This window comes from Neofelis nebulosa, chromosome 2 (assembly GCF_028018385.1).
Source record: "Neofelis nebulosa isolate mNeoNeb1 chromosome 2, mNeoNeb1.pri, whole genome shotgun sequence".
Classification (NCBI taxonomy): Eukaryota; Metazoa; Chordata; class Mammalia; order Carnivora; family Felidae; genus Neofelis; species Neofelis nebulosa.
Genome location: NC_080783.1, coordinates 55,965,010 through 55,991,990, shown reverse-complemented (window position 1 = coordinate 55,991,990; position 26,981 = coordinate 55,965,010). Strand labels below are relative to the sequence as shown.

General features: G+C 38.2%; 1 protein-coding gene across 2 annotated transcripts in view; it reads right to left on the bottom strand.

Moving 5' to 3' along the window:
* PDE11A (phosphodiesterase 11A) overlaps nucleotides 1-26,981 on the bottom strand; it is a 375,452-nt gene that overhangs the window by 198,355 nt on the left and 150,116 nt on the right. For both annotated transcript variants that reach the window (XR_009256998.1, XM_058712978.1), the window contains exon 5: nucleotides 13,594-13,658. Coding sequence is in view for 1 of the 2 variants with exons in the window: in XM_058712978.1 (XP_058568961.1) it covers nucleotides 13,594-13,658 (65 nt within the window). In the remaining variant the exon portion in view is untranslated. The remainder of the gene's footprint in view (nucleotides 1-13,593; nucleotides 13,659-26,981) is intronic.

The window sequence follows — 26,981 nt, the reverse complement described above, 5'->3', positions numbered from 1 at the left end:
TTTAGTTTTTAACATTTTAAAGGTTTTCTTCATTTTCTTGAATTCAGAATAGGTATCATATTCTTATTTATGCAAAACACCTATTACAGGCTTCCTAGCACATGCTTTCTAGCAGAGAAGAAGGAAAATCCATAAAGAAGAAAGCAGGAAAACAATATATTCATATTCATCACATACTATGGAAATGATCTGTCTTATACCATTGTGTGAATTTCTCTACCATTCCCTATCACTGTAGGTAACAGAGATTTAAAAGAAGGTAAAAAGAAGAGGACAGCCTTCCAAATTGGCAGATTAAGGACCACTGACAATTTGTTCCTCCACATAAAAGCAGTGAGAACACTAGCAAGCATTGTCAAAATAAACATTTTGAGAACTCTGGAAATTAAGGAAAAGACTTGCAAAAATCTGAGGAGTGTTTATTCAAGAAAAACAGTTGAATCTCTGTAAGGACAGCAAGTTTTGGGGCATTTTAACTGACTTTACTCCCATCTCCCACTCCCCAACTCTAGGGTAGCCAGGAAAACCAACAGTCACATAATCATGTGAGTTGTGAGAGTCAGAATCCTAGCAGCGGCTGGCTGAGAAGGAAGTTTGAGAGCTCCCTAAAAGTCCTATCCCCAGAGAATTGTCATTATTTGACCTGTTTGGCAGCTCCATTGGAAACCTTCCCTCACAGAGTTTGTCTTTATTTGAACTGACTTGGGGCTTGCTCACTGAGAACAGCCTTCACCTCTGGGGCATTTGTGGAAAAAACCCAGCAGCAATTGTTTAACACTGCAACTGCTGTAGGCAGGGATAACAGTTGCAGCTAACAAGAAGTGGACCAGAAAACTTAAAAGAAGCATGGATAGAGTGCCTGGGTGGCTCAGTCGGTTGAGTGTCCGACTTTGGCTCAGGTCATGATCTCACAGTTCATGAGTTCGAGCCCCATATCGGGCTCTGTGCTGACAGCTCAGAGCCTGGAGCCTGCTTCAGATTCTGTGTCTCCCTCTCTCTGCCCCTTCCCCGCTCATGCTCTGCCTGTCTCTCAAAAATGAATAAATGTTAAAAAAAATTTAAGAAAAAAAGAAGCATGGAAATGAGATATTCCTAGAGGGGTTTTGAAAAGCTCTGACATATTCCTTGAAATCTAGAAGGGCACACTCATTTGCAGAGTTGTATGTGTGCCCAGGAAAGACCCCAAGAAGGCCCTAATCCCTTATCTCTGGCTGACCTTGAAGCTCTGTGTAAGCAGAAAGTGAAAGCTACATAAACTTCCTGTCAGAAAATTGAAGATATCACCCACATGCATACAGATCTCCTCAGCGAGGCTGGAAGATTTACTGGTTCAAGGCTTTTAAGGAAATCTGTGTCTAGTCATGAGTTCACAACAAGCTAACCAAGCAGAGAATTCAGTTGCCAAACATAACAAAAAATAGTTCGGGAAAGTCACTAAACAACAAACAGCAGCAGCGACAATAAGAGCAACAAATAGAAACAACAAAGTGAATGGTAAGTGGATCTGATCTCCAGAGTTTCCACACCATATTATTTAAAATATTCAGTTTTCAACAACAACAAAAAACTTAGACATAGAATGAAACAGGGAAGTACGCAGGAAAAAAGGCAATCAACAGAAACTGTCCCTGAGTAAGTCCAGATGATGGATTTACTAGACAAAGACTTTAATTGAGCTATTATACATATATTCAAAATAACAAAGAGAACTAAATCTAAAGAACTAAAGGAAAATATGAGAACAATGTCTCACCAAATACAGAATATCAAAAAAGAGTTGGAAATTATTAAAAAGAACCAAAAATTTAAGTCCTAGAATTGAAAACTACAATAACTGGAATGAAAAATTTGCACAAGAGGGTTCAACAGAAGGGTTGAGAAGCCAGGAGAAATAATTACCAAACTGGAAGATAGGTTAATCAAGAATATCTGATTTGAGAAACAGAAAGACAAAGAATGAAAGAAATTGAATGTCTCAGAGACATGTGAGACACCATCAAGCATATGGACATATACATAATGGGAGTGTCCAAAAGACAGGAGAGAGGAAAAGGGGCAGAAAGAATATTTGAAGAAATAATGGCTAAAAACTTCCCACATTTGATTAAAACAAATATTAATGTATACATTCCAGTAGTTCAACAAATTCTAAGCAGGATAAACTCAAAGGGACCCACACATAGACACATCCTGACTAAACTGTTGAAAGTCAATGACAAAGAAAGCATCTTGAAAGCAACAAAAGAGATGTGATTCATCACATACAAGTGATTTTCAATATGATTAATAGCTTCTGTTCAGAAACCATGGAGGCCAGAAGGCTGTTGAATAACATATTCAAAGTGCTCAATGATTGTCAACCTTATCAACAGATTATGTAACACATTTCATTCACTTGCCCTAAATAGTGGTATAAAAAACTTACACAAACATAACACTCCCCAAGGTGCCAAATTTGAAGCACAACATATATTTGAGTGAAAAAGTTTTGGAATGTTTGGGAAATATATTTCATACAACCACCATATTAAAAAGTAACAAATATAGGCATTGACTGAGGCCACACACACTACATGTATAAATCAGACAAGGCTTATGAGTCTAAAACTGTTTTTCAAACTGTGGGTCATAACAAAGTAGTGAATCATGAAATTAATTTTGTACATTAGGACAGCAGTTTTTTTGTTTTTTGTTTTTTAAAGAATAGAATATATCAGAATATACATACATAGTAAAGGTAAGTATAGTTTCATAAAACTTGCTTTTAATAAGCATGTGTGCATTTTTTTGTGTATATTTATATACATTAAGCAGATCTGGCTATCTTTTGTTGTCAAAAAAGGTTGAAAGTCACCATCTAAAGGCTACCCAAAGAAACTCACACAGTTAGGATTCATGGTGAAGACATTTAGCAACTTTCTCCAAGGTAGGGACAGAATTTCTGATTCCCAAATGGCTCATCAGGGCTGAGTGGCAATGTCCAAATGAAGGTGACTTACATCATACTTTCTGGAAGCATAAGCCCAGAATCATATTCATAATCTGGTTAGGTGCTAGAGATCATCTCGCCTGGGCCAAGTACATCTCAGGGTTATAACATGTATAATATGATTGCAGGGTATAATCACAATAAAGTGAATAAACAAAATCCTCCCTCATCTAACTTTAGTCTCTCCAGGCTAATATGGTCTATTCCACATTTATTCCTGAATATACCATTGCTGCTGGACAAAAGTAAAGAACATCTCTGGGAATCTTATTAACAGACTCATGAAGCAATTTGAGAGCTCATCTGGTACTTTTGTCTCATTACAGTCACATATCATAGAAGTCCGTTCCCCTTTAAAAAATGCCCAAATTTGGGCCATAGGGGCTGGAAGCCTAAAGGAAAGACTTACAGAGAGATGAGGAATGGTTACAAATCACTGCTGGAAAGAGTAATTTGTTTGCAAAACTAGATTCCACACAGAATTGCAAGGAAAGGAAAAAAAATCAATAAGGCATTGAAACATAAGTTTCAACATTCTGACCTAAAAAATGCAATGCAGAAAACTAACTTTGAGAAGAATCATAGGGCTGTCCAATCTAAAAACTGAAAGAAACCCTAAAGCTTCCCTAAGGTGCTTCTCAAAGTTGAGATATATGTACCCTCAGGGGAAGGAAGGTGTAAATGAGCTGACAGGTGGAAAAGCCACAGGAGAAACAATGTCTGGAAGGGTCATATTATTTCATGGAATCTACAATACCATGGAATATAACATGCACTATTATTTTTGAACAGCAAAAAAAGAGGAAAAAAAATGCTGAGGCAATTTGTTCTTATCACTTACAATATTTGAACCTTATTTTAAAATTATTTATTTCAGATTAGACATAAATTTTATCATATGCCATTTGTGAAGGAAAATTTAAACTACACAAATTGATTATGTATGAAAGGAAAATTTGTAAGCAAAATAAGTTGCCTAAGACATTTCTAAAATTTCTTCAAACTCAGTGTCACTCTTCTGAATCACTTTTCAATATGGAGTCATCGATGTTTGCAGTTATCATCCTCTGAGCTCTCAGGATACTGAGGACGCAGCATCTACTAGAAGAGTGCTCTACTACTATCTCCAGGACTCTCTTCCAAACTGCCAGCACCCTCCTACAAGTTTTGCTGCTGCTGTTCTATTGAACTTAGTAAGAAGTGTCCCTGGAAAAGTTTTTAGCCAAACCAGACTGATACTCTTTCCTGAAGTGATCTCTAGTTGATTTGTAGACAGAAATTTTAAGGGGTTGTTGTTGTCCAGCCATACCACCAGCACTTCTTTAACTGTGCACCCACACATCTAAAACAGCATCAAGGGCCGTCTGGGTGGCTCAGTCAGTTAAATGTCTGACTCTAGGTTTTGGCTCAGGTCATGTATGATCTTATGGTTCGTTGAGTTTGAGCCCCACATTGGGCTCTGCACTGACAGTGCAGAGCATGCTTGGGATTCTCTCTCTCCCTCTCTCTGTCTCTCTCAAGATAAATAAATAAATTTTAAAAAATAAATTAAATTAAATTAAAAAATAAAACTGCATCAAGACCTAACATAACTTGGAAAGTTATTTGGGCTCCTGGTCTTCTATTCTACATGGCTGTACGTTGCTCATTCATCAGCTCAGCTGCCCTATGGCCCCTTCTATAATTAAGCCAGCAATATGTGTCGGCCCCTACTTGTGCTTTAAACCTCTGACTTTCCCTATCTGCTACATCTCTCTGACTTCCCTTTCTGTCCTCAACTGGGAGAAAGCTCTTAAGTTTTTAAGAGCTCACAAGCGTGAGGAGACTGGGCCACCTAGATAATCCAGAATAAGCTCCCCATTTTAATGTCAATTGATTACAAATGCAAGTTTCTTTGGCCATGTAACGTAACATATTTATGGATATGACAACTGAAGGTGAGGGCCCGGGAATTCTGTTTCCCACATTTAGTTTGATTTTATTGTTTAAAATTAAATATGGTGGCAAGTTTTAACCATTTGACATTACACATGGCATCATGTTGAAATGCTATATTTTGTAATATATGTACTTTTTTTAAAAAGTTTTTTATTTATTTTGAGAGAGAGACAGAGAGAGAAACAGAGAGATAGAGGCAGAGAGAAGAGAGAGAGAGAGAGAGAGAGAGAGAGAGAGAGAGAGAGAGAGAGAATGAGTGGGGGAAGGGCAGAGAGAGAGGGAAAGAGAGAGAATCTTAAGTAGGCTCTGTGTTCTCAGCACACAGCCTGACGTGGGGCTCAATCTCACAAACCATGAGATTATGACCTCAGCCTAAATCAAGGGTTGGATGCTTAACCAACAGGGCCACCCAGGCACCCCTGTAATCTATGTTCTTGATGTTGATTATTTTAGCACTGTTGGCATTGACAGGCATGTCAAACGACACAGGGATTTTCTTAGCATCTTCTATTTGACTAAGTTCATAGTTTCCTTTTTTCTTTAATTGAATCGCTTGTCCCTGGAAATTTGACAGCTTCCAAAACATTGCAAGCTTTTAATAAAGAACAGCCTCGCATCATTCATGAAATTGGTTACGCCAGCCTCTTACTGTATTAATTTATTGTGAATGCTTTGGCAATTTTTCTTGTCTTCAGTTGCATGACTTGGCATTGATAAGTGATCCTTCAGTATGCATTTCAGTAACAAAACATAGCTTCACTTCACCTCCTTATGAGTTTCTTCAGTTGTTGCTTTGCAAGAACATCTCGACTTGTGTCCAGTTTCCCAACAATAAACATTTTCATCACTAATATCAAATTTACACTCCATTTCTTGTTTCCTTGTTTTTCTTTGAAACAGTAACTGTTTATTTCAATGCCAGATCATAGTATAATCTTGTTAAAGATATATTAAACAACATCTAAACCCAATTAGGGCCTTGGTCTTAGTAGAGTGAGCATTAGATGGCCAAGAGAATTTCTTCCAGACAGAAGCCTGCAGGAAGGCAGGGAGCACTGCCAGTAGCATTACTCTCACACTAAAAAATCCAACACTTAGTAACCTGCAAATGTGTGCAAATTACTTAACCTCTCTGAGCCTTAGGTTCCTCATTTGTAAAATGAGAACAATAAAGTCTAACTCATTGGGCTTTCATGAAATTAACTTAAACAACACAAATGTGACATGAGTCTTTCAATAAGTTAGTTCTCTTTCCTTAATTGATAAAAAAAAAATCACTATAATGCACAACAGTTGATTCATAGACTCATAGCCTCCCAGAACTTTGTTACTAGAAGAGATATTTACCAGCCATTATTTCATCTTCCTCATTTAATGAGTGTATTAGTGTCCTAGGGCTGCCATAACAGATTGTTACAAACTTGATGGTTTCCAACAGAAGTTTATTCTCTCACAATTCTGGAGGCCAGAAGACCCAAATCAAGGTATTGGCAGGGTCATCTTCCCTCCAAAGGCTCAAGGGGAGAATCTTTCCTTGCTTTTTCCAGGAACAAGTGTTCCTAGACTTGTATATATCATTCCAGTCTCAGCTTCTGTCTTCACATGGATTTCTCTCCTTTGTCCCTTTATGTCTTCATCAGTCATTGGATTTACTGCCCACCCCATATCCAGCAAAATTCCACTTCAAGATCCTTAATCAACCCATTCTAAGGTTCCAGATGGACACAAATTTTGAGGCAACGCTATTCAACCCACTGCATTAGGGAAACAAGTTTTACTGAAATAACATTTAAAAGAGAGCAAATTTCTAACCTTAAATATTTCTGAGTGTTCAAAGATCTCTTATTTTTTTCTATCTTTACATATTCAGAAGTGGTCTATAAAAGTATAACTTTTTAATTTTGCAGGGTAAGAGCGACTGAACACAAGAGACTTTGGATTAGACACCAGAGTTCCAGTAACAACTGAAGACAGTAAGCAAAGGACAAAGTGGGTGTAATATTTTAAAAATGAGCACAACATATAGACAAATCTTTTACCTGTCCCATACTTGGGAATTCCTCACTGGCCATGTTTTCCCCACAAGTTTCAGCCTCTGCCCATGTTTCTCAGTCTCCTTAATTCTTGAAGACATGGTTCGCCTCTCCTTACTCCTTCATTTTTTTCCTGAAATTTCTTCTTCTTGGACTCTCTTTAAATTCAATCCTCTATATTGGTTTCCTATTGATGTTATAACACATTCCCACAAACTTAAGTGCCTTAAATAGCACAAAGTTATTATCTTACAATTTGTACCATTCTCTAGGGGAGAATCCATTTCCTTGCCTTTTCCAACTATGCACCTTGCCCACATCCTCCATGTCTCACGGCCCCATTCCTCCATCTTCAAAGCCAGCAATGGCAGGTCAAGTCTTTCTCAGACCACATCACTCTGACCTCTGCTTCTGTTTTCACATCTCCTCCATTTATAAGGACCCTTTGGATCACACTGGGCCATTCAGATAATCCAGGATAATTCTCCCCATCTCAAGAGTCTTAATCAGACTTGCAAAATCCATTTTGCTGTGTAATATCCACAGGTTCCATGGATTAGGAACTGGATATCTTTGTGGAGCCATTATTCTGCCTGCCATTTGTCCTCATCTTTTCAAACAGAACATTTTAGCTCTCCACTCTCCAGGCTGACCTGCAATGCTGAAAGGCTCCTTAAACCAAAGATCTTGCCCTTTAGCTGTTCCGAGACTTCTAGCTTTATTTTTCTTCTCTCCTTCCAGTCACAACAAATGAAAAAATATAGCATAAAGATTAAATTGAAAAAAAAAAAAGGATTGCTTCCCACTAAAATACATTTTGTCCCCTCAACTCCCCTATTCTCAGAAGGCAAAAGTGGCTACAGAGCTTCGGTTTTAAATAACAATATTTCCACTATACTCCATTAAATGTGAAAAATTCCCCTGTAGTCAGTTGTTACCTTCTAGAAACTTTAGACATTGGCTTTTTGGGTTTTTTAAATACCTTAAGTAGCATAGCTGTGAAAGTGCAATTTCCAAAGCATCATCCATACTTATACCTAGGAAAACATCAGCAGGATCCAGCCAAATATATTTCAAACTAAATACAAATTTTTTAAGATGACCATAAATGTTCTTTTCAATTTCTTTTTTATTTATTTATTTTGAGAGAGACAGAAACAGCGTGAGTGAGGGGAGGGGCGAGAGAGAGAGAGAGAGAGAGAGAGAGAGAGAGAGAGAGAGAATCCCTAGCAGGCTCTCTGCTGTCAACACAGAACTCAGTTGTGGGGCTCGAACTCACAAAGCCATGAGATCATGACCTAAGCTGAAACCAAGAGTCGGGTGCTTAGTCAAATGAGCCTCCCAGGCACCCCTCTTTTTCTATGTCTATGGTACACATGATCATTCACACTACGTGTTCCCACTGAGGATAGAAAAGAGGTTTTTAAAGGTTGGATAAGAGATCCAAGAAAGTTTATTCAGGCTGACTCACTAAATCTTCTTAAATTAGGCTTCATAGGAAAGGTTTTAATAGTGAGATCTGAGGAAGAGGAGCATCGAATGGATCAGATAGGATCTTTTTTTTTTTTTTTTTAAGTCAGCATTGACAACATCAGTGATTGGAAATAATCAATGCATTAACAGTATTGTATTGTGAAAAAGCCAGGTACATATCTCTTTCTGATCTGTTCTGATTCTGGAAAAAACTGGAAAGTCATGTCCCATTCTGGGAAACAATATGTTAAGGACTCTGGCAAGCTGGGGCACATACACGGGAGAATAAAAAGGGTGGCAAAGAGTCTGGGGACCATGAAATATAAAAATTGTCTAAGATTAGCAATTTCTAACATGGAAAAGATAAGGACAGCAGATCCATGACAGTCTTCCAGTACTGAACCATTGCCACTGTGGTGAGGTAGTAGATTTAATCCCCTGGTGGCTTTAGCTTACCATTCCTCTAGTCCTTCATCCACTCTACTGCCCAGATGATTTTTCAAGACACAAATCTCAATGTCACTGTCTGTGATTACTCCCCTATGAGTAAGCATGTAGCCAATCTCCAGGCCAAGTAAAAGGGTTTGAGCATTTCAGAAGGATCTGATAAGACTCTTGCCCCAAACAGATGGCATTCTGGGCAGCTGGATGCCCTTACAAGGAGTTAAGGGCCATCACCATCAATTATGATGACCTTTAGGACAACAGCTCACAGCCCAAATTAAAGATCCTGTGCCTTTGTTTATAATGTTTCCTCCTCCTGGAAGTTAGTTGTGTCACTAACTTTCCATTACCCTACAGGACCTAAGTGAAGATTCACCACATCCAAGAACTTTCCCTGAACATCAGCTTCCATTTTTACCCAGATGAGTTGGGTGTCCCTCCTCTGTATTAAAATGCCACCTTGCACAAACCTTTTACAGAAAGTATTGAATTGCTTTGCAGTCTACTTGATAGTAGAACATAAGAACCTAAACTGAGATACATCTGTATATGAAAATGCATTTATTTGCACAAAATAATGTGCATGGAGAGAAAGGGACTGTGAGGGGGAGGTTTTGAGAATCTAAACCTGGTGGCCAACATGGAAGAAAGGTGGGGAAACCAAGAGAGCAACTTAGTGGCTGGCCCTCAATCTGGGTTCCAATTCCTAAACCTGGCCCCGTGGACTAAGTCCAAATCCTATGGAGAAATAAGGGCTACACACAAAAGCTTCAGTAACTGAAAGATTTGGAAAAAATGAGGTACATGCAAGACTGTTTGGAGCCAAACCACAAACTATAACACATGGTAGGGAAAGTGAGCCCTCTTCCTACTTCTACACTCATTACCCAGATTTGCTCAGGTTTGAAAAGGCCACTGGTGCATCTGAGACAGTGCAATGAATTCTGGAGTGGGCAAAGAAGCCCCTGCCCAGAAGATGCTGCTCTGTTATGTCTATTTAGGAGTGGACGCTTGGGGAAATGATGCAATAAAATTGTGTTTTTGTTTGTTTAAATCTCGGGGACTTCCAGAACTACTTCAAGAGTGGCTTTTGCAAGGGGCTGGGTCTTACACTCAAGGGAGAAATGACCAAGCAGACAAGTAAAAATTATCACTGTTAATGTGACTCTACTTACAGCCATGGTCTGGAGGCCTGATGAAATCTATTTATGGTTATATTAAATTCTTAAGCTACTCTTACACCCATTCATTGGCCTTGAGATCCTGGTTTTTAAAAAACTCCTGTAGCCCCACTACCTATCTGAGTTCCCACCACAGGGTAGGTATTCAACATACGGCTACTGAATGAAGAAATAAAACTAGTGAAAGAAGAACTATCTCTAATGGACAAATTTAGGACACATAGGTAGAAATTACAGGAATGCAAAGTGCCTTTCTAACAATTAGAAATCTCTATCAATAAATAAATAAATAAATAAATAAATAAATAAATAAATAAAATAAAAATCTATCAGTGGGGGGCACCTGGGTGGCTCAGTCAGTTGAACATCCGACTCTTGATTTTGGCTCAGGTCATGATCTCATGGTGCAGACTCAGCATGGAGCATGGAACCTGCTTGGAATTCTCTCTCTCCCCCCACCTCTCTCTCTGCCCCTTCCTTACTTGTACTCTCTCTCTCAAAATAAATTATAAACTTAAAAAAAAAAGGAAATCTCAATAAGCTTAAAAAGCTCAAGGTGACAGAGTGTGAATTTTATCACTGGAGGAGTTGTCAAGGATGCCCCTAGACGAGGTACATGCCTCATGGAGAGAAATGGATCAAACCATTTCTAACTCTCAAACTACTTGGTATTAGTTACATGAAGACAAAGAGGAGTGGGGCCATGACAAAGGAGGTAGCCCTACAGGGCAATATGTAAAAATGATGAGTCAGCAACAAAATTGGTTTTTAAAAAAAGTCGTCAAGGGCTGTCTATAAAAATCAGCAAGCCTTAAGCCAGAATTCATCAGAATTAAACAAGTATCCTGAAACACTGTTGCATTGTGTCATAGACATTATCTTCAAAAGTTATTCTATTATAACTCTGAATGATGTCCAGAGGACTAAGGTTTCTAATGGACATTATCTATAGTGAAGACGCTAAGTGATGAAAGGTTAAAGGAAAGATTTACAACGTATTGAGAGCAGGCTGTGATTTGTAGACTCATAGCCTGTTTCAATGACTCTTCTACACCCTCTGGCGAAGTAAATGCTAGAGCCACTTGTCTTTATACCTTTAACTTCCAATAAATGACCAAAGGATCCCACATCTACAAGAGGGAAATTACTAGACAATGCAGAAAAGGTCTTCAGAGATAAATGAAGATTCTACAGTAATTTAAAGGCCACAAATAGAATGATGGAGAGTACTATTTCATAATGTCAAAGTTCAAAGGCACTTTTCAAATGTCTTTTTAAAGAAAATCTGACCTTTCTTTCTCCACTTCTTTCTTTCTTTATTATCAGAAAGTTAGCCAAGGGCAGTCTGGGCCTTGGGTCATTTCATTTTGACATGGAAATTCTTTCAGCATTAAAAATAATCAGAAGATCAGAAATATTTAACTCTGCAGTGGCCAAGAGGACACATTCAGTAGCATAAAAAAGAACAACATCGAAGCACTAGGATTTCAAAGCTTGTGTTTTAATAACTCCATCAACCTCCCCCCCCCAACCCCACATATATATGAGGGAGAATTTAATGAGGCCATTACTAGCTAAAGGAGCAAGTATGAATATACATTTTTTTTCTAATGTATTTCATGTTATTTTACATGAAAATTTTAAGAAAACTGCTCAGGGGCGCCTGGGTGGCTCAGTCAGTTAAGCGTTCGACTTTGGCTCAGGTCATGATCTCGCGGTTTGTGAGTTGGAGCCACGTGTTGGGGGCTCTGTGCTGACAGCTCAGCCTGCTTCAGATTCTGTGTCTCCCTCTCTCTCTGCCTCTTCCCTGCTCTGTCTCTCTCTGTCTCTCAATAATAAATTAACGTTAAAAATTTAAAAAGAAAGAAAGAAAGAAAGAAAACTGCTCAGTACACCATTAGTAACTCTCTATCTTTTTAAGATGTAGATTAGATGACATGAGATATAGATGCAGACATAAATATGTTTTCATGAAAACAAAAACCTATTACAAAAGGTCCCCTTTCCCCCTTTTTAAGGTATAGTTTACAGACAGTAAAATTAAGTGTATAGTTCTACAAATTTTGATGAATGCAGTCATAAACCACCACCACAGCAAGATACAGAATAATTCCATCACATCCCCAAATTCCCCTCTGTCCCTTTGTAGTAAACCCCTCTCTCCATCTCCAGCTCTTGGAAACTACTAGTCTGCTTTCTGTTTCTATAATATTGCCTTTTCAAGAGTGCCCTATAAATGGAATTATATAGTATGTAGCAAAGACCTCTTTTAAATTTCATGCACTGAATAAAAATTAAAGTAACTAAATGAAGTGTTGATTTTAATGTACTGATTTCTATTTCCCAAACTTAAGGCAATAATAGATATATAAAATCAAATTACCCTTGAATATTACATCTTGAAGCAGGTAGTACCCAGGGAACCTTTTGAATACATCTAAAGATCTTTAGGACTTCAATTTTGACATATTGAATCAAATCTCTCACTGAGGGTTCTGAGAATTGTTTTTATCAAGTTCTCCAAGCTTCATTCTGACTGATCAGCTAGATTTGGGAAACATTAACCCAACAGACATTCACTATATGAGATTAACTACCAGGCAGTAAATTATGTGTGGCAATGGGGTTAAAGTTCAGAGGCTAGGAGAGGTTTATCTAGGTGACCTTGTCCTTGGATGTGGCTACCACTTATTGCCTACAGAACCTTTAATAAGTCACTTAAACTTGCTGAACCTTAGTTTTCTCCTCTGTCATGCAGGAGTAATGATGCTGACTTCATAGGATTATTTTGAGGGATTAAATGCATATAAAATTTTTAGATAGAACCTGGCATACTTAGTACTCAGTGAATGGAAGTGATTCAGTGATGCACACAGCATTGATATCAGTATTAACATCATCATTATCATCATCATGCTGTCATATAAATGCTTTACTTGTCTTTCTCCACATTTCTGCATTTTGGTCAATTTCACTATTGTTTAGCCCTTCTTCTAGAAGTGACCAAAGTAAACAGAATCCTCTTTTGTAGCAGCCCAACTAGTGTTCAGGGCAGTTCAAAACTAATAGAAATTCGCTGACTGTCCCCACCCCTCACTTTTACCTCAGAGATACAAATGGGAACAAAAATGAATTACGGGATTCACTCTTTCCTAAGGGTATATTATTGGCCAAATATAAGCAAACAAAAGGGAAGGAGAGAAGCAAAGGTCCAGAATAAAGCAGAAAATTAGGCTGTCTTTGTAATTAGGAAATATCTAAAACTTGACTTCATTTGTTTGCAGTTTTATACTGCAGTGTATACACATGTATTTTTCAGCTATAGTTTCTTAAAAATTTTTACTATTGAAGAATAGTTGACATACATAGGCAACAGTTTTTATTTAAGCCATGAAATATAGAAGAGTGATGATATTTAGCTGCATTTGCTGATCTAAAGAAAGAACTCCTATCCTCACAGGATTACACAATGCTGCCAACACCAAGGACCAAAGACCAGAGGGCAAAAGACAAACCTGAAACTCACAAGCCCTACCTGTTCTCAGCATCAGCGCTGCACTTTGGGGACATCAGTTCAAAGGATTTGGTAAACTTCACCACCTGCCACACAAAAAGACATAAATCCAAGTCAATTAAAGCTTTCTTACAGCTTAAAATAATTCAATAAGCAGTTTTTGTCTTTATAATGATGATTACAATAATTGGAGATTAAAGAGCAATTTTAAGTAGAAAATCCCAAGGGACAGAAGAACAAAATTCTATCTTACATTTTGTATTTTATGTCTAACATGGCTTACATTGACAAAGTTTTATACAATTTACTAAATATGTGTATCTGTTTTTTCAAGTTTTTGTCTAAATTCCAGTTAGTTAGCATATAGTATAGTATTAGTTTCAGGTGTAGAATTTATTCAAAACTTCCATATAAACACCAAACACAAGTGCACTCTTTAATTCCCATAACCTATTTAACCCCCACCCCTCTGCCACCTCCCTTCTGGTAACCATCAATTTGTTCTCTGTAGTTAAGAGTCTGTTCTTTGTTTTCCTCTTTTTTTCTTCCCAATCATATGTGGAATTTAAGAAACAAAACAAATGAACATAAGGGAAAAATTATATGTATGCATATTTTTTTAAATTTATTTTTGAGAGAGAGAGAACAAGTGGGGTAGAGGCAGAGAGAGAGAGACACACACACACAGAATCTAAAGCAGGATCCAGGCTCTGAGCTGTCAGCACAGAGCCCAATGCAGGGCTTGAACTCGTGAACTGTGAGATCATGACCTGAGCTAAAGTTGAACACTTAACAGACTGAGCCTTCAGGCACCCCTACTATGTATATATTTTTACAATGAGGTGCATACTATCTTGTGGCAGTCCTGCCAAGGGATATCTCAATTGAAAACATTAAAAAATTTTTATTGCCCTTTGAACAATCCAATCACTATCCATAGAGAAGAAAGAGGAGACAAAATACTGCTCGAAAAGGATGGCCTCCATCAACCCCAGGCTCCCAAAGTTGCCTTCCCTGGTTTACCATTGTTCTCAGGTGAACATTTTGTTACCACCAACCCCACCACCTCTGCTCCAAGGCTAAAGAAGAGAAAGCTATCTTCTTCAAAGATCTTTCCTAGTGTGGACACTTCCTCCTTCACCTGTCTCGTGAAATTGGCATACTCGGTGCAAAAACCTGGTCAAGACTTATTACATTGAAAGAAAATTACGGACACAGAAAAAGTAAAGGTAGTTTTTCTTATTATTAGCTACTATTGAGTTCTTACTATAAACCAGGCTGTACATCAGAAGCTTCTTGGACTATTTAAGTTCCTTATTACGATTCTAGAAAGCAGAGACTTTTCTCGTCAGTATACAGAGGAGGAAACCTCTCCATAATTTTTAAGAAACTTTCTGAATTTCACACAACTACCTGGGGCACCTGGGATTAAAGCAAGTCTGCGTGATTCTAGAGTGCCAGCTCTTTCAACAGCACTAAAAATTTGGGGTGGGAAAAGCACCATTTCTGGCCCTCTTTTGACAAGCTATACCACGTGATAGAAAAATGAGTCTCTTACACTGAGAGGAGTCATCTGAATGTCACTGGATGCTTCCAAGGTTGACATTTAGACTTGCCTTAGCTAGATGCAGTCATGCTTCAAAGGCCTTTTAAATTAGCCACTTATGAGGAATTGATGGGCACCTGAGAAAATGATTTGGAAACTGGGAATAGATTAAATATTAAAATAGCTTTATCAGTGAGGTAATGAACCCAAACTAAGAAAATGCAACATTAGGGAAAAGATAAAAGAAAAGCCCATCACAAAGAAAATTGTGTGTGATTCATTGAATGCAGGGCAGTGACAATAGAACTACAAGCAAATACCCTTGATAACTACAGAACACATTTCTGTTCATATACTAATGTGAATTGGGCCTCTACAAAATCATTCATTGTGACCAGTTTTATTTTCTAAAGATGGCCACAACAATACCTTTTATCCCACACTCTGCTACGATATGACCCTGCCACCCTCTTAACCAAGTGGTAGGGTCTATGTTCTTTCCCCTTGAATCTAAGTGGGCTTCTGACCACTTTGACCACTAGAGTATATAGAATGGATGTGGTGTGCTCTCTAAGACTGTCATAAAAGCCAATGTGGCTTCTGCATTATCTGATGGAATACTTAGGCCGAGAGGCCTGAGGTACCGTGTAAGAAGTTCAGCTACCCTAAGGCCACTATGCTGAAAGGGAGCCAAAAACCACATAGAGAGGTATGATATAGATGCTCTGGCAAGAAGCTCCAGTCTTCAAGTCATGCCAGCCTAGGAATAAGACATATGAGTGAATAAACCAGATGATTTCAGTTCCCTGCTATGAAGTCACCCCTGATCTCCATGTTTTCCCAACTGTGGCCCCAGACAACCTGAAAAGAGGCAGGCCATCCTTGTGATGTCCTCTCCAGATTCCTGATCCATGGGACCTTTGAGCATAACATGATTGGTTTAAGCCTCTAAATTCTGGGTTTATTTGTTACACAGCAAAAATAACCAGAACATTTATCTGAATTAAGGACTTAAACAGAAACCAATCACTTAGAAATCACCATCCAGTTGCAATACTCTTGGGTTTCAAAAGTTAGCAAGCTACAAAGAAACTATTTCCTATCACCAAATAATAAATCCCTCAAACTATACCCCAAATAATTTTTAAAGTTAAAACAATAATAAGGTAAATAATAGTAACATTTCCTTTCTGTTTGCCTAATGGAAAATTGTCACAGTTTTTAAAAGGAGAAGTTAGTCCTCTGTCTCTGCTTTGATCTCTCATCATATGTGATTTCTTTCCATTATTTTGTTAGATGATAGAAAATTCATGTCCTATTTTTATCATGTTTATGGACTGTATGTTTGTGTCCCCTAAAATTCATAGGTTGAAGCCCTAATCCTCACTGTGATGGCATTTGGAGATGGGGCCTTTGGGAGGTGATCAAGTCAACAGGTGAAGCCTCATAGGCATTAGTGCTTTTATAAGAAGAAGCAGACACAGCTTGCTTTTTCTCATTTTCTCTGCTGTGAGAATACTATGAGAAGGTGGCCATCTACAAACCAAGAAAACTGACCTCACCAGACACAAGATCTGCTAGTACCTTGATCTTGGACTTCCCAGCTTCCAGCACTGTGAGAAATACATGTTTGTTCTTTAAGCCACCCATTCCATAATAATTTGTTATAGCAGCCTGAACTAAGACAACTATATTTTACCTTTTTGCTGCAAATGTGTATGAGGCAATTTGCACAATTATGACCAATCCTTTATGTAGGTATCAATGTTTACAACATACTGGTAAGGTATATATTATTATCCTCACTTTATTTAAAGGAAATTAAGGCTCAGAGAAGTTAAGTGGTTTCCTGGAAACCATATAACCAATACCCTGCAGAATTGGGATTTGAATTGTATCAGTCTGATTCTACAGCCCCACTCTCCCCACTACTCACTGCTTTTGTCAACATGAGCAAGTGGTATTGTGGGGGCACTTGGGTGGCTCAGTCAAGCATCTGACTCTTGATTTTGGCTCAGGTCATGATCTCATGGTTCGTTTCATGAGTTCAAGCCCCATGTGGGGCTCTGCACTGACAGTGTGGAGCCTGCTTGGCATAGTGTCTCTCCTTCCCTCTCCCCCTCCTGTGCTTATTTTCTCTGTTTCTCTATTTCTCTCTCAAAATAAATAAATAAACATTTTTAAAAAAGTGGTATTGCAACACCACATTATTTGGACATGCCTCCTTCAGAGCCAGAATAGTTAGATAAACTCTGCCTTTATTTATCAATTCTATAAATATATTTTGAGTATCTATTAAATGCCTGAATTTGAATAAACAGACTTAAAGTAGCTTGAAGTAAAATACTTGGCCTAATATACAACCAATCAAATTACCAATAAACTATTAACTGTTTCTGCATTGGGAAATCAAAAAGGAGATACCTTTTAATTCCCTGACCTGACAGATGAGATTAAACTCTCCAACATTACTAGGAATACTTCATTTGGCTTCCTTTTTACTATTGATTAGAATACTCTGCAACTCTAAAAGGATACATATTAATTTCTGAAAAAGTGAAGCAATGCAAATTGGGTTGTAATGGGGAGTAAGTTCCCCTTGTGGGATAATTAAGGATCACTCTGACAAAGCCACAGAAATTATACTTGGAAAGGCATGCGAAATTAAAGAGTTTATCACAGGTCCTAGAGAGCGTGGTATGCTCAGAGGGTGACATAAAGTCACCCAAAGCTAAAAGTTTGGTCACTGCATGCAGAGAAAGAACACAGCAAGGACTTGTGGGTCCGTGCCTTCATTGGAGTCAGAGATAAAGTAGCTTGTGGCACTTGGGAAGCCTTTGGATAATTTGAATGTAACTGGGTCAACATGGAGAGGAGGGAAGGGGTAAATTGGGAAAGTCATCAGGAGGCTTACCACTGAAACACACAAGGTGAGGATGGGCACCCAGAAACGGGCAATAACTAGGTAAAAGTTAAAAACAAGCAGGGTGAGTGCAGGCACTCAGGGAGTCATTGAGGCCACAAAGAACAGCTTGACAGTACACGAATGAATTTTCTCCGGGTAGAAATACAAATGATTTCTGTGCAGTAGAAAAGCCCATAGTTACAATTTTATTGTCCTGGATGATAGTAACCATTTTAGAAATCTAACCTAATAATCTTACCCCAGCAATTTTTCAGTGCCTATTTTAGGGCTAACTTTACTATCTCACTTGGTTTCTCTCTTTAATGAGTGAAATAAATCTTTGATACATGCTTGCTTTAGATTTATGCAAGGGTTAGGTTTTTAACTTTTTAAAAACTGTTCTTTGACACAACAGATATATACCGAGTATATGTATGTGTCAAATAAAGCAAGGCACTGGGGGCACATGTGGGAAAGTAAAACAAAAAAATCTCTGCATGCATGGAGTTTACTTTACAGTAGGGAGCTTAATTTACCCTGGGCTCCTCAAAACTAGTGCTTCCTGGAATAAGAAGTGAACTTCTGCTTTCCACATCTTAAGAAAACAAACCTGGGGGATGTTCAGAGATTAAAAGAGAATAAAGATCTTTAAAAAATGTTTTGTTTTTTTTTTAAAAACCCCACTGAAAGATAGCACTTAAAAGAAATGGAATAGACTATCCTGGAATTTTAAAGCTATAAAACTTAGAGATCTAGAATGACAAAGAGAATGGCTAAAACAAACAAATACCTCTAGATGAAATGTCTATGTTTGAACTCCTGAAATGTATAGGACTTTTTAAAGCTGCCAAAAGGAAGAAACGCTTTTTTCTAAAATGTTGAAACTTTTTATTTCAACATAAATCATATGCTATAAAGAAGAACAGGGTCAAACATTTTATTTTATTTTATTGATTTTATTTTCTAAATTCATGTTTAATGAATAAAGGGAAAGTCAAGGATTATCTTTCAAATTTAGCACTCCATATCATGGAGAGTACTAGTTGTGTCCCCCAGTAAACCAGTCTGTGGCATCCTGATCAAAGCAGACACTGGATTCATGAACCATAGTGTTGACCGTGTGTAATAAAGAATTAACCTTACCCAAAGAAATGTCTCGCTTTTGTCTTCAATTGCTGGGAGATAACTGCTAAGCCCTTGGAATGTCCAGCCTTTATAAAAGTGTCTCTGTTTACCTGGACACCTTAGACCAGCCAGTTAGTAACAATGTAATTGAGCCACACAAAGTGGTGGTAGTGGGGTGGGGGGGGTCGCTTTGGGTCATGTGGTATTAGCTCACCTCTGGAGGGAATGGAGACTGAGGTCAGTTATGTAGGTTGTCAAATATGTTTTGGTGATTAAGCCCCAATAAAGACCTCTGGATACCAAGGCTTGGGTCACCATCCTGGTTGGCAATACTTCATGATGTACATTGTCACATATTATTACCGAGAGAAGGTAATGATATCCATGACTCCATGGAGAGAGGACAACTAGAAGCTCCACATTTAGAACCTTCCTGGACTCTGCCTATGCATCTCTCCTTTGGCTAATTTTAATCTGTATCTTTCCCCATAATAAATCATAACCATGAATGTAACAGCTTTCAATGAGTTCTAGGAGCCCTTCTAGCAAATTGTTGAGCCTGAGTATTGGGAACCCTTGAACTTATAATTGGTATCAGAAGTTAGGGCAGCATTATAGATTATGCTCCCTTACTTTGTACCTTGTATGATAATTCATAGGTTCTCATGTCTGTAGGAGAAAAATGAGAATAATATCGACTGGTCTTCGGTTAAATATTGATTACCTAATACATATCGATGTGTACTGGATGACAAACAGATATGAAAAATAGTAAATAAGGTCTCTAACCTTTAAATAATATGTTAAAGGGGGAAAAATTTTAAACTTAAGGGTCAGGAAAATTTTCTTGATCAGTTGACATGATTCCTTCTGCTAAACAAACAGAATTATAAAATGTATTAAGTTTTGTTTTGTTTTGTTTTTTTTTACCTTAGCTATTAGGAAGCTCAGAGCAAAGCTTTAGTTTCAAAGTTTTATCTTTTTGCAGCATAATTTGGTTTTGAGTTTGTTGATTTTGTTTGGTTTTGCTTATAACATCTACTTTCTCTTTCTCCCTTTTTATTTGAAATTTTGCATTTCATTTTGTCATGTGTCTGGTACCTAATAAGCACTCAGAAAATATCTGCTCACTATGAATTTTTGCATTTTTGCTGAAAGGTGGCTTAAGTGCTCTTCATAATTAATTGAGTAAAAATATAAACAGACAGGAGATAAAGTACTTACATACTTGAAAAATGTATACAGTGTATAAAAATATTTTACACATGAAATAACATAAATTTGCTTATGTAAAACTAATTACATTTGAACATTAGTATAAGAGAGGATTTTTCAGAGGCATAGGAAGGGATTCTGGAATGGTGGGTAAGAGAAATACAATATTTAAGGGCCTCCAGCTGATAGCAAACAACGCAAGAAAAAAAGAGAAGGAGGCTTGGATCACATCCAGACAGTGGTCAAATATGAACAGAGCACTGAAACTGTGAGGACAAACCCACTAATCACTGTAAGCCAGATAAGATCAAGAAAGTAGTGAAGCCCCAGACCCAGTTCCATAAGGTGTATAAAGTTAGTCTGGTTCCAGGTGACCTGACTATAAAGGGCTCCAAGTCCATTTTAGAATGGATTTACCTCAGAAATCCTAGTCTAGACCAAACTGTCGGGAACCTAGGGCTGCCGGTGGAATCTCCTTACAGATTTTCTAAATTTAGGTCAATTTGAGATTAGACTCACCCATCCATGAACCCTCAAAGTCATCAGAATAGTGGGTCCTTATTAAGGCGACATGCACATGTGCCTTGGTCCATGCTGAGGACAGCAAGATGAAGAGCAGGCAAGTGATACAATTCTGGAGATGCCGACAGATCAGCGTGCTTCTCATTCCTCTAGAGCAGGAGTGGGCAAGGGAGTCTGTGGGCCAAATCTGCCCCACCATCTGTTTTTATAAATAAAATTTCATTTTAACAGAGCCCATCCATTAATTAAATGTTATCCATGGCTGCCTTTTGCTCTAACAGTGTAGTTGACTGCTTACAACAGAGAGCATATAGGCCACGAGGCCTAAAATATTTACTTAGCTGGTCTTTCATTGAAGAGTTTGCTGACTCCTGGTCTAGAGCCATCTCTGGACCAGGTCACCTAGTTATATTTTGGTACACTGTTAATGGCTGGTGATAGATTAATGTATTTATATTCCTATATAATTTATCCATAATTTAGAATGTGGGTCCCTGGAGTCAGAATCTTCACATCTGAAATAAGACCGTAATGATGGAAATTTTAGACACCATGGTAAGTGGTGGGGGATATACTTGAGGACATGCATATGTGCCAGTTGTCATGAACTGCCCACTTTTATAAAGCCTATTGTCCTGATACAATTATTAAAAGTGCCTCCTTTTACTCTCAAAAAGTATCTTTGTTTGAAAAGCAAAACTCTAGGCAGGCATGCCTCAAACAACTTCTGTATTTAAAACATATTTATTAAAAATATAATGCATTCAAGTAGAAAACAATTTATGGTCAGTCACCTGGATTTAAAAATGAAGCAGCGGGGCGCCTGGGTGGCTCAGTCGGTTAAGCGTCCGACTTCAGCTCAGGTCATGATCTCGCGGTTCGTGAGTTCAAGCCCCGCGTCACGCTCTGTGCTGACTGCTCAGAGCCTGGAGCCTGTTTCAGATTCTGTGTCTCCCTCTCTCTCTGACCCTCCCCCGTTCATGCTCTGTCTCTCTCTGTCTCAAAAATAAATAAACGTTAAAAAAAATTTTTTTTAAAAAATGAAGCAGCAAAAAAACAGCCAAAATATTTCAAAGCAATTTAATGGGATATACAGTGCCACTGTGGAGATTATGACCAATAAAAAAAAAAAACAGACAAAAGCATAAAAGGAGACAATAAAACCCATGCTTTATTCTTGACTTGGACCAATGGTATAGTTCTCAGTTTCATTAATTTTTTAAAATTTATTCTCCAAATCCAAGTCTGATTTTATAATAGATGTATTAAATGAACCTAGGTTAAATAAATAAATACACACATTCACATCCACTAAATAAAAAGTGAGTCTTACAAGAGAAATATCAGAAGCGGTTTATAGGTCAATGAAACTGAACAAGTGGTTCCAAGCTCTGCTGGCTGTTGATCAGCCCTGATTATCATACCCTGGGGAAGGCAGTACCCATGCCACAGTGAAGTAAACAAAATATCCCCAAGCATCTCTGCCTGTTCTTTGGAAAAGCTCCACGGACAGAAGTCTTTTTGAATTGGATATTTATCAAGCACTAGTTGGTCTGGTTTCTCTCTGTTTTTTTTTTTTAATTTAAAAACAACTTAAAAAATAAATACTGTGCTCAAATAGATATTCCTGCCACCAAAAAGAAAATGGGAATGATCTAATAATCACCATTTTTTCATTAGTTTTCTTAATCCATATTTTTTTCCACAAGAAGACTATTCTATAGGGCAAAAGACTGTAAATGATCATCCACTGCCATCCTTCTTGATAAATTTCTCACTTATGCTGAAGAGTAATTTACTCTAATCACTTATTCACTCAATCAATATTTGTCAAATACTTAGTGTACAGGCACTCTTATGGGCTTGGAAACATCAAGGGGCATAAATCATGTCTTGTCTTTTGATGGACCAACAACATAGTACAGAGGAGGAAATAGTTCACAAAGGTATAATTTCATCACAATATATGTTCAAATTTCTACAAGTGCCCAGAAGAAGATGTAGAAGAAGACTTTGCGTGAACTATGTCTTAAAGGGTTGGCAGGCATGCCCTAGGCAGAGTAGTGGGGGAAGCTTTCCAGGCTGAAGGACTAAACAGGTCAGAGTTTAAGCTGAAAACAGAGAGAACACTCAAACGGGTTTAACTGAACCTAATTCAATAAAGGGACTAGTTACAGAAGTGTGGGCAGGGTTAAAAGAAACCAATAAGAAATTGTGACGTTCCCAGGAACTAGCAAATTTGGAAAGCAGTTAACATCTCTAGGTCTAAAGGAGCAGTAAACACCCATAGGTCACAGGGATTAAGGGAGAAAAGGAAGATGGCAGGAGGGAGGGAACAGTGTTATTGCTGTCCTGAAGACGTTAGAGCTATGGAGAGGGTTCTTGGAAGAATCAAGCCACCTCACAACTGGCAGAGAAAGAACAATAGGAATAATTATTTCTCTCTCCTCCAGCCTTTACACCTTCTGCTGATCCCTCTTGTTTGTCAAACTCAACTGGAAGCCAGTGGACAAGAAAGCCCACTGCCTTCAAGGGCACTGAGCTAAAGACAGAAAGATCAATAATAGATGGAGGGACAGGCATTTGCAGAGAATATTATGGAGTTGACAATGTTGAACTTCACCTGAGCCCTGCTCCCTAAAACACAGTAATAGTAAAGAAATCCTCCCTACCACTTTGTCTTCCAAAATTGGCTAACCTCAAAGGACCATCCTGCCCTGGCATATTCCAAAATAACACCTGTCTCCATCCTTCCTTCCTTTTCTTTGAGATGTTCCTCAGAAATGAATGTTTTCCCTATTGTAATACCTGGAAGAAATTATCTCCCTAAATTGTCTGGTGCATTTTCTCTTCCACAAGAACAATATGTACAAAGACACAGAGACAAATGTAAGCATAGGCTGACCATGGAGGGGGGTGGTGATAGAGAAGGAAGAAAGGGATAGGGTGAGGCTGAGGACCAGAAAGGACCGCCAAAACGTAAGTTGGGGAGCAGAGGAGATGAACTTGTTATGTTGGGCAGTTTGAACTTTATTGGGTAGGGGGTACCTGGGCGGTTCAGTTGGTTAAGTGTCTGACTTTTGATTTCAGCTCAGGTTATGATCTTGAGGTTTGTGAGACTGAGTCCCATGTTGCGCTCTGCACTGGCAGCTTGGGAGTCTCTCTCCTTCTGCCACTCTCCAACCCATGTGCACATGTGCGCACTCTCTCTTTCTCTCTAAATAAATAAATAAATAAATACTTAAAGAAAACACAAAGCTTTTGAACTTTATTGTGTAGGCAAAGTTACCAAATGTTCTGAAGCATGTAGAGGCAGATGCATGTTTCAGAAAGAGAACTGGAAGGAGTATGAAGAATTGATGGAAAGGAAGACTACCCTAATTACAAGTGAAGAAATGAGTCAAGAGGAAAATGTGGAGGTTAAGAGATTAGTAAAGACAGAGTAAAGCCAGTGGTTGAAGAGGTGGGAGGAAGGGGCTAGAAACAGGGTTTCAACATAAAAGCAACAGAACTTACAAATGATTGAATATAAATGGTAAGAAACACTTAGAGGCTACTGTGTGGTTTTTAGCTTGAGTTACTTACTACATGATGATGATTCTATTAACTGAAATAGGAAATCTCAGAAGTGTTAATGATTTGGGACAGGATGTGGTAGACATGGTCAGTGAGGATTGAAGTTCAGAAGCTGGATGGGGCGCCTGGGTGGCTTGGTTGGTTAAGCATCCGACTTCGGCTCAGGTCATGATCTCACGGCCCATGAGTTCGAGCCCCGCATCGGGCTCTGTGCTGACTGCTCAGGGCCTGCAGCCTGTTTCAGATTCTGTGTCTCCCTCTCTCTCTGCCCCTCCCCTGTTCATGCTCTGTCTCTCTCTGTCTCAAAAACAAATAAACGTTGAAAAAAAAAAGAAGTTGGATACACACACACACACATTTAACACATATAAATGATTAATGATCTAAGTTAATACATTGATATAAAATTATTAATAAAGTGAGTTAATATAACAAATATATAATGATATATTAATGATTAGTGATGTAAGTATATATATGTACACATATATACATACACATATACATATACATAAAACAATGATTCTTTGGATAATCATCAGAGTTTTTTAGTTGCTTGCTATTTTGCACTCTTGAAAAAGCACTTGGAACAAAAATCAAAAAGAATTTACATTGGCTTCCTTATAGGGAAAAGGAAAGTTAAAGAAAGGTGGGGATAATGGAAAGAAAGTGAAATAGAAAGGAAAGCCCGAAGCAATTTTTGCCATCCACTTCAAATGGAGGGGATTGAATTAATTATAGGCTGTTCCAGAGCAATCAGATAATGATTACCTCCATCTCTTTCTCTCAAGTGTTGGATTCAGGAAGATCATTTAGTTCAATGGCTTAATTGTGCATGTATTTACATAAGAACCAAGAAGTTAAGGAACATGTTAAAAAATAAGGATAGCTTATGCTTCATGGTTTAGGAAGTGAACTCCAGAAACGAGCATCATAGTTACAAGCTCAGTTATAAAGTACTTGATGGAGTTCTGCTTGTGCAATAGTTGAGCCATCAGGATGATCCATGAAAGAACACTTGTAAATACTAGTGCTGAGACAGTGCCTTAGGACTTTACGATTAAAATGTCTGCTTCTTGCTTTCCTTGACTAAGCACAGAAAGAAATAGAGATAATAGTAAATATATGAGCTAGAAAGAAACTAACAGAAGGGATAGGAATTGCTTAGCCAGGTTCATGGAATGGAATAACATTACACACAGAATATTCAGTTCGAGGGACTAAATATTTCCTAATGTCGACAGTAGCTAGAACAATCTTTCTGTTTTTCAGTCTAATGGAAAATACCATTGACAAACTCACTTAAAACTGATTGACTAAAACACTTAAGGGAAGCAAAAGAGGGTAAAATATTAATTTTGGCAGGAGAAGAGGCTGGAAAGGCATTCCTTGTTTCTATTTTTGGCATCCACTGAGTGAACTGGCCAGTTAACACCTGCCTACCCAGTTTCAAGACCATGAAGGCAGGGGCTCCTGGTAGCTCAGTCAGTTAAGCATCTGAGTTCACAAGTTTGAGCCCCACATGGGGCTCTGTGCTATCAGCACGGAGCCCACTTTGGATCCCCTGTCCCTCTCTCCCTCTCTCTCCCTCCCCTGCTGGTGTTCTCTCTCTCTCTCTCTCAAAAATAAATAAACATTAAAAAAAAAAAAAAAAAACACCATGAAGGCATCTCTAAACATTGAGTTAAAAGCTTGATGAATCAAAGCATCTATAACTAGATTTCAATTTCCTTTCTTCCTCTTTCCCGCAAATGAAGAAAAGGCCAGGAAGTAGCATACATCTGCAATAACCAGCTTTTTAAATATTCAAATCCCAAGTCAACAATTAGAAGCTTTGTTTCCAGGAATGATTCTAATAAAATAGAGAAAAGCAAAATTTATTTACAGACAAAAGGAAACTTTAAGCAGATTTTTTTTTCCTGAAATGATACATTTTTCCCCCTGATTGTAAAAGTGGTATATGGACTGCCAGCAGAGATGTCTAGAAGTTAAATGTTTTGACACATCTGTTCTCTTCCCAAAACAGAGCAAAGATTGATAAAATACAGAAAGAGAAAACAAGAAAGACATGTTAGAGGTTAAAAAGCAGAAAAAAAGAGAAGGGCAGGACAGCAGAGTATAAGGAAAAGAAAAGATCTCTAAAGGGCCAAGCCTGAAGACAGGCCTACTGCACCCCAAATCCAGACACAGGCAGGCAGCAATGATCGGAATTTCAGCTTCTACTGGGGTTGGGGAACTAAAAAGGTTCCCTTGAACCAGGTGACCTATCTTTACCCCCAGAAAATGAACCACGTTGCTTCTGGCTTAGTGTGATATTACCACACAGCAGGAGACCCAACATAAGGCCTGGTTCTTGACTAGAGGCCAAGGAACTGCACAGACTATTAAACATGGAGGGAGAGTATAAGAGAGAACCAAAGAAAACAATGGCACAAACAAACAAAACACCCTCTCATCAAAATGAGCTCCAATCCCAAATTCAAAAACACATGAACAGTTCCTATTAATACAGACACCTAA